The sequence below is a fragment of the Homarus americanus genome, unplaced genomic scaffold, assembly GCF_018991925.1.
Source record: "Homarus americanus isolate GMGI-L3 unplaced genomic scaffold, GMGI_Hamer_2.0 scaffold24523, whole genome shotgun sequence".
Taxonomy (NCBI): Eukaryota; Metazoa; Arthropoda; class Malacostraca; order Decapoda; family Nephropidae; genus Homarus; species Homarus americanus.
This window is the reverse complement of record NW_024744357.1, coordinates 2,022,348-2,034,489: the sequence shown is the minus strand read 5'-3', so window position 1 is coordinate 2,034,489 and position 12,142 is coordinate 2,022,348. Positions and strand designations below refer to the sequence as shown.

The window sequence follows — 12,142 nt, the reverse complement described above, 5'->3', positions numbered from 1 at the left end:
CTTACAAACCGACCTCAACATGTTTTCGCTTGCACTGACCGGGCAACCAGCTTTAGTATCAGTCCGCCAATATATTAATCGGTTCTAGGGCTTAAATTCCTTACTATTTTAGTAAATATCAAGAAGTTTATACTATTCAATAATTTTAAAAGTTTAATATTCAATTTTTTAGTCATTTTAACAATTATTGAACATAACTGAAGGTAAAGTGACTAGTTTAATGCGCGGCATCCAGCCTCTTAACACAGCAAACAGGAGTTAGTCTCTCTCTGTTTTCACTGGAGGTAACATCTTGCTTGAGACTCTCTTCAACTAAACGCTTTTTTTCTGTGTTTCCAAGCAAATTATTGGTCATTTTGAAATATATTTTACATATTGACAATATATAATGCAGTGCAGTGTTGATTTAAAGAAAATAATCTTGAATTACACCAAGAGAGCTAAAATTTTATGGGAGAAATTGCGCCATGGGGTGACTTCTCTTCCACCCCAATGCCTTCTCTTTTTCCTTCTCCTCCACCCCCATTCTAAATCCCATCATCATCATCCAGGAGCCTTCTACATACACACCTCAAAGTAAGTGAACTTTTCTACCATTTTTGTTGAATTTAGGAAATTTTCGGTGAGCTGGAACCAATTACCCAAAAACCCATTGAAACAATGGTTTCGGTTAACGAACTTTTCGGTTAACGAACGACCTTCTGGAACGGATTGAGTTCGTTAACGGAGGGGTCACTGTACAGTGCATTACCCTTATTCAAGAGGCCATCAAGTGGAAGTGACTGCAGTAGTGCAAAAAGAAGCTGCAAAGGCATTACATTGGATGTTAAACTTGATGTTTTAAGAAGGTATATCATAAATTATTTAATGAACTGTAATGTATTGTTATGTGTTTATAAATGTTTATTTTCATTCATAAAAGTGCTTGAATTACTTTTTTGGGGCCGAAAAAAATTCCTTAGGAACACATCTCCAGTTTTATAATGGAAGTCAATGGGAAAATAGGTTTCGAGTTACGGAATTTTGCGATACGGTCAATTTTCCAGGGACGCAACCCTTCCGTAATGCGGGGGATGCCTGTACGGTACTTGACAGCATTAAATAACTATGGTACATCACATTAAACATCACTAAATATGTGGCTAATTTATATATTCTCAGGTTGGCAAAAAATTTGTAAAGAAGGATATTATGTAAAACTAAACCATACAAAATTAATAAAAATATAAAATTCTGGTATCCATCTTGTTTTTCAGATGCAAGCACTGTACTGTATTACCTGTGGTACAGAACACAAGGGATGCATTTAAAAAATAAAAATAAATGTAATGTGCAATTCCATAACACAAAACCCATTACTGTACAGTGAGTTCTGCTATAACGCGTGTTTTGATAACGCGAATTTGCTCTAACGCGATTTATGAATTCGGAACAATATTTGTATAACGCGATCGCTTGTTTGCTATAACGCGATTTTTGCTTACTATTTCTCCAATTTTGTGGTATTAACTGTGAATATGGTAAAGAAGAATATCTCCAAAAAGCATTCTGATGATAGAATTCCCGGTGATTATCGTAAAAGAAAGGATATAACACTTGAAGAGAAGCTTGATGTTATCAACCTCAAAATCACCCTTCTCCCCCATCAAGTTACATTCATATTTTTTCAAGGTAAAGTGTTAAATTTACTGTATGATTTCATTATTAGATATGAATGTAACATTTATTTAGACTGTGCTATCCTTTGTGTTAGGCTAACTACTAAATTTTTTCGATTTCGAGTAAACTGCACCTAACCCTATTTTCTCCATAAGCCCTGTTATTTCTATTACGCGATTTTCTATAACACGATATTTTACAAGAACACAATTATCGCGTTATAGCAGAACTACCTGTACTGGGTTAATCGAGGGTCGGTTAATCGACGACACAGCCATCGCTGAATTTTTATAGAAAATTAATTTTAAAATGCCGCAATTTCACTGTGTTTTGCAGTGGATACTGTCGTTGTTGGGGCAAATATGTTAAAATGGGATTAATTCTAAATTGAACCTAACCTAAACTAACCTTTGTTGACAAGAAACACAAGCGGCCGAAGCATTGTTAACAGGCAGCTAACACCAACCTAACCAAAGAAACGTACCTAACCTTACCCAGATCACCAGGCATATTAAAAAGAATGAACTTACTTTAATATCTGGCAACAATGAAAGCAATATTCTCTAAGTGGCATGGTGTACTTTTTTATTTTTTTGTGGACGTGAGATTACGTTCGGACGGAGTGGACAACAACATCGAGCGTGGATCGGGTCACTATGCTGTTTCACAGCCAAGAAAGACGAAGTAATGCGAGCCTAGGGTACTTATCTACCAGTAATTATCTATTGAATGAAGCATTTATCTAAGAAATGAATATCATATCTGAACTCAATGATGAAAATATACTGTATTAAGAAAAGATCCATTAAAACAAATTACATGGCGACGAGCAGTGGCGTCAATATTAGACAAATTTTTTTAAAAATAACCTCATTTCTGTACGGGAGAAATTTTTTGGTCAGTTTACAAATTTTGTATGGGCAAATTTCCATAACCTGAATGTTCATAATACAGGAGAGGACTGTAAGTATAATAAATAAATAAAAAATTATGTGATATAAGTAAGAGTTTATCTTATCGAGATAAGACATTCTTCCTGAAGATCTGCAGATGCTTGTAAACAATAGTCATAAGGAGAAGGTTTTCATATCATACCAAAGTACTGTACAGCGTGTTATATATTACATGTTAAAGGCGAACTCTTGAGTACATGTACACATAATAGAAACCATCAGAGCATGCACAAGACTTCTTTAAAACCTGCATGAAATCAAATTTTCTCAAAACAGTTTAATCCATAAAAAAATTCATGTTGTGTGTTAAACTTTGAAATGTTAAAAGGATAAATCGTGAACAATTTGTTTTTAAGTGTTATGTTGGTGGAGAACAGTTGTCCTACCAGTAAAACAGATGAAAACATGAGAAATTTTGTTGTAACATAGGTACTTGTCTTAGCAGAAGACCATTACAAACATCTTTGCCCTCAGTGTGGGTGTGACACTATCAAAGATATTCATCACTAACACACAAAGGAGCCTACACTATTGAACGAAGTGGGTCATGTTTCTTTAATAATGCTATATATAAAAATCTCCTTTCAAGAAGTTTAAACACAAATTTACATGGGAATTAAACAATACAGTACTGCACTGTACAAATTTAAGAGTAGCTAAAACACATCACATAATGCTTCAACATCAACTAACAGACACTAAGGCCGGTCCTCCCACACACTGATGCTGTTAACTGGTGACTTATAAAAAAAAAGTGAATTGGTAACTAAGACACAAATATTTATAAGAAAGATTTATATTTTACTAAGTTTTTCTTAAGGACTGTGCATTTTTTTTCCTACTCTGCTGCTGGGCAACAACCATCTTGGTCTCATTAAATATATTGCAAACTCTGAATAATTTAACAACCAAATATAACATTAATGGGTGTTTGGAACTTCCTTCTTCAGCTATCCGTGTTGTAAGAATGATGGCCACTCCAGTACAAGCATTAGACTGCATAAAGCATGGTACAGTACTGCTCACACTAGTAAATTAAACCAAAGTGTCACTTGATTATACAGAATATTATTTAGAAGGAAAAGATCAAAGTTTGACATAGTTTGGTGATAGTTTGTTTACTTGATGGAGTGTGTGTCAGCATGTGGAGGCAGTGACCTACTTAGCCTCCATGATGGTTGCCATTTCCTGAGTGGAAAATTTGTATTTTGTTGTTGTGATGCCAAACACTCTGATACATGAATTGTAAACTGAAGGTTCGGTACATTGAAGTAAAATGCGTTATACAGTTTACTAACTTCCCACAACCACAAATTTAATGGTGTCTATTTTTAATAGAAGATAAACAAGGCATCGGGCTTGGTAATGGTAGCTAGTGAGAGCCATGATCATCATTAAAACAACCAGGACGAATGTGAGAGAGTAAATAAAACTTGTATATTTACAAGTTTTTATTCTAATGATGTGATGGCACCCTACCACAGAAATATTCTTCGGTACAGTACTGTATACACAAAATTAGTCCCATAGAAAATTATTTGATTTAAATAATCATCAAAATATCTTCAGTGAATCAAATTTGTTGAGGTTAATTGCTGGATTTCCACCACTCACATCATTACTGCACAATGAACCAACAGCAAAGCATCTCAGCTGACCCTCATTAAATGCACATGGAATGGCCACTCTTTTCAGCAAAATATTAATGGCTGTACTGCAATTTATGTAGTTAATGGTAATCCTAATAACTAATAGGATAAAAATAAGATGCTTAGCCAGCATTTATTACCTTACTTTACTTTTATGCTCTTCGTCAATGAATCAGCTCCTTAGCTGCTTGGGCAGTTGGCCATGACTGTTACACACTGTTGGCAAGTACTAGGCAGCCACTAGCTCCTGAATGTATCTGAACCTGCTCCAGAGTTGGTCAAGTCTGGTCTTGAAACAGCTCACACTCACTGCTGTCACAACACTCTGGCAGGTTGTTCTAATGTTCTAAGAGTTCACAATTCTCAATCCGAAAAAGTTTGCCCTCACAGTTTTCTGGAATTGCGGCTTCTTCAACCTTGAGCTGTGACCCCCTATGGGGAGGGCAGCCGCCAGCTCCAGGTAAGAACACTCTACTGAGTAATGCCCTTTGAGGTGTTTATAAACCTCAATTAGGTCACCCCTTGCCTGTCTGTAGTATAAGCTAGCAGTTGCAGGAGCTCTAATCTCTCTGAATAGCTGAGATGCCAAAGTGCAGGCACCAGTCTGGTGGCCCTCCTTTGGATTGTGTGGTGGTCAGTGGCAGCCATATCAGAGTACAGTATACTGTATTGTATAAATTAGATATTATACAAAGGTTAAAATTGACACTTAAAATATGGTTGACATTACAGTAGGAAAAATGAATATATAACAGCTTTTCATTAGGAAAACCTACAACATTTAGTGCAGACCACATTTTAATCCTTCAACATACAGTATTAAGGATATTACTGTATAATAAGTACACTATACGGAGGCCTTAATATAGAGATTTGTGGCTAAAACACAGAATGGATCACCTGAAGTATCTCCATTCCAGCTTATTTCACCTAAAGATTAACCACCTAATGCTAACCTAACCTAACCTAACCTAATGTAACCTACCCTCATTCCTCTAATTAGTTTAAGGGTGGTCAATCTTTAGGTGAAAACAGCTTGGGTGGAGATTCTTCTTGTGTTCCCACGAAACAACTCAATGTATACAAAACCATAAAAAAAAGAAATTTCTTTCTAAGAAACAGGACTTAATACTGGTCACGGTTAATTGATATTCCATTCTTACTTAACACATTTCACACTTCCATCAAACACAATAATGATGCTCAACATTTCTTTTATATAGAACTCACAATGGCTTAATTTAAAGCAATTTTGGGCAAAACTTAATGTAAAGAGAATTACTGTAATTAAAACAATTCAGTAATAAGGGAAAATATACTTCAACAAGCTATTTATCATCTTACAAGAATATTAGTCATGATGGGGATAAACTTATCTGATGTAACTTGAACTCTAAAGAGCAGCATATCCTACACTTGACAGAACTATACTGTACTGTACTGTACTGTACAGACTTAGGTAAAAATGAGTTTAATCTAGACTTAGATATATGTGCATGTAACATAAACATTATGGGTTTGTATTGAGTATTAATGATCGAGTCTTTTATAGAGATGGAAATTAGGCCTATGCTCTGATTTACAGTACAGCACCAGCATATACACCAGTACAGTAAGCATAAAAATGTATATTAATGAAAATATATACAGGTACTGTACTATATGGAGTTCTAGCCCTATATTATAGTGAAATCAGTCTATATCTTTACTAGACCTACAGCCAACTTAGTGTGAATGTCACCTTAACACACTTAACATACATCAGTATCTCGTTTATTCCCATACCCCAAAATCCCACCCACCTGTCACTCAATATCATGCATAAGTTACAGCTGTAATGCTGTAATGTCATCAAGCAGAAGGAAGAAGTCTTGTACACCCAAGTATGAAAACACCTTTTCAGCATTGTTTGCATCAAAAAGGTTTAACATTACCCTAAGATAGGTAAAGAGGACTGAACCTTGAAGTTAAGAAAAGAAAATGATACTGTATGTAGTACTGTTTGAGTACAGTACTCAAAATAAAATCAATGGGTCTCCCACCACCTTTCCATGCTATAGTGGAGATTAAATTCCTATACCTACAGTAGTGTTGTACTGTACAGGAGTACAGGTAAACCTCGATAAACGATGTACCGTTCAGCGATATTTTGCTTTAACGATGGTCACGAATTAAGACCATCTCACTATATGTGATAAAATTTTCTTGCTTTAACTATATCCATTGGAAAATCTCCTTTATCTCCATTGCAAACTATGGGTTATATACAGTACTTAAATTAATTGCTGTATTGCAAGGATTCCAGCAATGCAAATTATATTTTTCTACGTCGTCAGTGACATTTCACACGGAAACAATATTCAACCCTATGCACCACCATAGGGAAGGCATTAATCGCTGCATTTGTCAGCCTCAGCAATATCTACCCGCATGCTGCCACACAGCCAACCTGCGCACCACAGTCCTGCGCTCGGTTCTTTGTTGATTGCACATGTCTGTCATTGCGTAGTTCCAAGATAATCATTCAGTATTGTTGGCGGTATGTACAGTACACTGTACTTATCATCGGTGTTTTTTTTCTAAAAGTGAGAGGATAGCACTAACATTTAGATTGAACTGTATTATGGTGACTGTGAAGTCATTTTTCTGTTTTTTTTTGTGACTGTGAAGTGCATAGCCTATGTTTTCGTGAACATGTGATCAGTGTCAGCCTTCATCATCTTACTTACAGTTAAGTGTTTTCACTCTGTTTTAGTGACTGTGAAGTACAGGTTAATAATACCCGTGTGGGAGTGACGTCTCCACTCCGCCTACAAGAGTCCCCTTAGCCTATAAGGGGACGAGTGATGATGACCAGACTTGTTCTTCATGATGTTGTTTAATTGTTTTCTATTGATTTTATGAGTGTACAAGTTTTTTTGTCAGTGATACAAGTGTGTTTGGGGACTGGCTGGGAATGTATCCCACTGAACGCCATGTTATAATGATCCCGATCTACTATATTTCACAGAGCGTTGGTTTTTTTAGGAACCTAACTCCATTGTTTATCGAGGTTTATCTGTATCCCAAAATAAAGTAAGTAATCTAAATTTTTCAAACACTTGAGCTGTGCTGCTCTAAGAATCTGTTTTGTCTTTCTGTGTTGACAGCCAAGAGCAAGCCTAGAAATATCTCATATACAGTACTGTTCTGTATATGTTGCTACAGCAGTAAACATTGAATAACAAAGTAATAAATAACCTTGGCCTTAAAATTAAAAAACCTGAGGACAATATTCTTAAACAATGCTGGATGTGTACATCACTAAGCTATGGAAAAAAATACCTTGTACAGCTGTGATGTACAGCTGACCCTTTTATCAGCTTGACTTAAATTCTGACACTAACCTTTGACTGTGGCAATAAAAAGCACAGACAAATCTTCTGGGGGTATTGTAATGATGATGCCAACCAAGGTTCACTGATTCATCCAAAACTGTGAGATAGTAAGCTGTGTTGACAAATTATGGGTTAACACACTTACCTACTATCACAGCCACCTACAGATGGTCAGGCACACACATGCACGCAAGCACACATACACACACACACACAAAAAAATAAAATATAAATAAATAAATATGGGTGATGACAATATCCCTTGTCCATGATGGTACAGCTGACTCACAAGTGAAGAATTTATCAAGAAGCTTAAGTAATAAATTTTCAATATTTCTCTTTGTCTATGTATCATATTTAAGAAACAAAAACATGTAATGCAAATTGCAATTACTGTACTGTATACAGTATCACTACCATGTGGTTAATTAACATTTAATAATTTCAAGTCTAAGATATACTGTACCATAGTTCCTTTCACTTGAGAGAAGACTAATATAGTTCATGCACTTAAAATTAATCACAATGTGTTATTAGTTACCATAATTTCTCTGTAGCAGTTACAACACCTGGAAGTCAATTTCAGGATGATTAGTTTTGGAGAAATCCTATTACCAGCACAGTACACAGCTACAGTAAGTGTGTATAAACAGTAAGTAACAAAAACTTGACACTTGGTCATACACAATTTTATAAGTACTGTAACTACCATCCACATGCATAAACACATGTATGTGTACATGTTTATACATGAAAGATCTCTTAAGCTCACCACAGCTGACCATTGACAAATCATCTGGAAAAAGAAACATTAAATGCAAGGTAATTTATCTAGAATGTAGGCAACATGTACAGGAATACTTACCACAGTTAATGCCAATGACCAATCTACCTAGGATGAGCATTTCATATGAGTAGGACATCTGTGAGAAGCCCATGAGACAGGCACCGCCAACTCCCAGGAGGTTGTTTAAAAGTAACCCCTTCTTTCTGCAATGCCAAATTATGGTCAGTACTATGTAAATCACCTTGCTTATTACCCAACACACATATGCACGATTACTGAAGTGCATACTCCTTTTATAATATAATTTCACTAATTACAATAAACATATATCATGGATGTAATACTTTTTTCCACTTATTATTTTGATAACTTTCAGTAAATTCACTTATAATTAACATTTACCCATAAATTTTCAAGTACAGCACGTATATCAATAAATTTTAGTTCCAAAAGTAACTTCGTATCCAGTATTAATTTTTTGGCCCTAAAATATCTTACCTTCCAAACTTATTTCCTACAGATCCACCGCAGATGCCACCAATCATTCCGCCAATAGCAAATATAGACACAGCAATCGACCATAGTAAGTCCTGCTTGCTGCCTTCTATATTTTTATTGAAGCGTTCCTTCCAGCAGTCGCCAATGAAGTTCTCAATCACAGACTGAGGAGCATTGATGACGCCCGTGTTGTAGCCGAACTGGAACATGCCCAGCACGGCCGCGAAGATGGCGTAGCACAAGAAGCAGGTTAAACCCTGAAAGAAAACACCATGTTCACTGTTAACGGAGAGCATCAGTGTAATACACATACTATCATAACACCAACATGTTCACTGTTAGCGGATAGCATCAGCGCAATACACGGACTATCCCTTCAAGCGTTAACTTTGACACTGTAAGCCTCACCCAATGAATTCAGAAGTACCTTTTGTAGCTCTCAATCCGTGTAAAACAGCTCAAAAGTTGGACAACAGTAACAAGTAATTTACCTGTCATTTTAAAAGGCTGCTTTTTTTGGTTTCGTTATCATGCTGATTATCCTTAATTTGTAATGACAGTATGAAACACACTACATCACTTGCTACTACTCTACCGTACTCTACTTGAACTCTTGTGCTTACAGACCTGGCCACTGGTACCTGAAGACCAGACATTGACAGAGTGGATCACACAAGAGGCTGGCTGCCAAGTGAGTGAAACATGATTTTATAACTAAAAGCCTTCAATGTTGCACTGCTGACCAATCATATCAATAGAATATATAAAATATAAAGTTTCTAGGCAGCTGTCCTAAATATGAGCAGTTGAAGGGGCCAGTGAGGGCAGGACGGAGTTAGAGGAGAGACAGTAGGGTTGTGTTGTCACTAGGGATCACTCCCACTCTCACACAGTCTCTCACAACCATTTACCCCTCTACATGTCTTGTCATCATCATAATGTATATGTATTGTTAAATAACAGTTGGCGACAGTTGAATTTACTGTTAGGTCATGTTTTTTGCATACAGTGCATGCATATTGTCCACCTGTGTATGGAGTGTTCTGGTCTTATGTTGCATCTCACGATAGTACCCATGTAGTGCAGTGTAGTACAGTACATTATTAAATGTCATGGCACTGTTGTGGCACCACTAAAGCTAACACCCTACAATTTCAGAGAGAACTCCAGTTGTTCCATCCCTTCAAAAAATAAATCCTATGCACTGAATGCCACAACTAAAGCGGGATTTTTTTAGATTTTTTTGTCCAAGAACGAGTAACTTGACTTAAACATGAGACTTTGGAAAAATCACACCAAGTTTGATGCTTGTTTCAGCAACTCTCTGATGGGTTGATCTATAGTTAAGGATGTAGGTGAATGTGACTCTGAATACATCTACAGTACAGTACTGTATATAGAAAATAAGGAAAAGTAAATAACAATAACAATTTCTAACCATATCCAGGGCAGATAAAGTTAAGTTGACTGTTAACGAGAAAAACAATACATATTAGGCTATTGAAAATATTTAATACCTTGTTATATGTGGCACCATAAGTTTTACGAGCAGCATGGGTAAATGTGCAAGTTGCAGGTTGCAGCCGAATGATGCAGGTGACATCGATTGTCTGATGAAAATATTCTTCTTCTCATCATTTCTGTTATTTTTCTATAATACATAGCTTGGGTTATTTTAAGAATTTGGGTATCTTAGGTTAGGTTAGGAGTTTGGTTATCATAGCCTAGGTTAGTTTGACTCATAGATTAAGTTAAGTGTTTGGTTAGTATAGGTTAGTTTGACTCATAGCTTAGGTCAGGAGGTTTATTATTATATATTAGGTTAAGTGCTTTGTTAGAATAGTTTATGTAAGGAGTTTGGTTAGGTTAGTCTAGAAGTTAGTTTGAATAGCCTAGGAGTTTGGTTAGCATAGGTTAAGTTAGGAATTTGGTAAGCAAAATTTAGGCTAGGAGTTTGGGTACCTTAATTTAGGCTAGGAGTTTGGGTACCTTAATTTAGGCTAGGAGCTTGGGTACCTTAATTTAGGCTAGGAGCTTGGGTACCTTAATTTAGGCTAGGAGCTTGGGTACCTTAATTTAGGCTAGGAGTTTGGGTAACCTTAATTTAGGCTAGGAGTTTGGGTAACCTTAATTTAGGCTAGGAGCTTGGGTACCTTAATTTAGGCTAGGAGCTTGGGTACCTTAATTTAGGCTAGGAGTTTGGGTACCTTAATTTAGGCTAGGAGTTTGGGTAACCTTAATTTAGGCTAGGAGTTTGGGTAACCTTAATTTAGGCTAGGAGTTTGGGTAACCTTAATTTAGGCTAGGAGTTTGGTTGGCATAGGTTAAGTTAGAAGTTTAGTTAATGTTGTTAAGGTATGAGGTTTGGTTAGAATAGTTTAGGTTACGAGTTTGATTCAATTAAATTAGGTTAAAAGTTTGTCAGTGTGGATAGGTTAGGTTAGGATTCTGGTTACGTTTAAATAGTGTATTGTCGGAGTTTGGTTAAAATAAGGAAGTGGGTTGGGATAGATTTGATCAGAACCTTGGTTACTTTTTATTCGGAGTTTGGTCTGGTGGGAGGGAGGGCTGGTGGGAGGGAGGTGTGGGAGGGCTGGTGGGAGGGGAAGGCTGGGTGGGGAGGAGGCTGGTGGGAGGAAGGCTGGTGGGAGGGAGGAGGGCTGAGTGGGAGGAAGGCTGGTGGGAGGGAGGGCTGGTGGGAGGGAGGGTGGGAGGGAAGGTGAGGTGGGAGGGAAGGGTGGTGGGAGGGAAGGCTGGTGGGAGGGAAGGCTGGTGGGAGGAAGGCTGGTGGGAGGGAGGCTGGTGGGAGGGAGGGCTGAGGTGGGAGGGAGGAGGAGGGCTGGTGGGAGGGAGGGCTGAGCTGGTGGGAGGGAGGGCTGGTGGGAGGGAGGGCTGGTGGGAGGGAGGGCTGGTGGGAGGTGGGAGGGAGGGCTGAGTGGAGGAGGGAAGGCTGGTGGGAGGAGGGCTGGTGAGGGAGGGCTGAGGTGGGAGAGGAGGCTGTGGTGGGAGGAGGGGCTGGTGGGAGGGAGGGCTGGTGGGAGGAGGCTGTGGTGGGAGGGGGCTGGTGGGAGGGAGGGCTGAGGTGGGAGGGAGGGGGGAGGTAAGGGAGGGAGGGCTGGTGAGGAGGGTGGGAGGGAGGGCTGGTGGGAGGGAGGGAGGCTGGTGGGAGGGAGGGCTGGTGGGGAGGCTGGTGGTGGGAGGGAGGGCTGTGTTGGGGAG

The 12,142-nt window shown here is 38.1% G+C and overlaps 1 protein-coding gene across 1 annotated transcript in view; it reads right to left on the bottom strand.

Annotated features, from left to right (window-relative positions):
• The window catches only part of LOC121877712 (glucose transporter type 1-like), a gene marked incomplete in the record, with an annotated part of 252,013 nt that overhangs the window by 79,246 nt on the left and 160,625 nt on the right, over window positions 1-12,142 (bottom strand). The window contains 3 exon segments of the mRNA XM_042383546.1: window positions 8,504-8,628; window positions 8,924-9,180; window positions 9,551-9,607. Coding sequence (XP_042239480.1) covers window positions 8,504-8,628; window positions 8,924-9,180; window positions 9,551-9,607 — 439 coding nt within the window.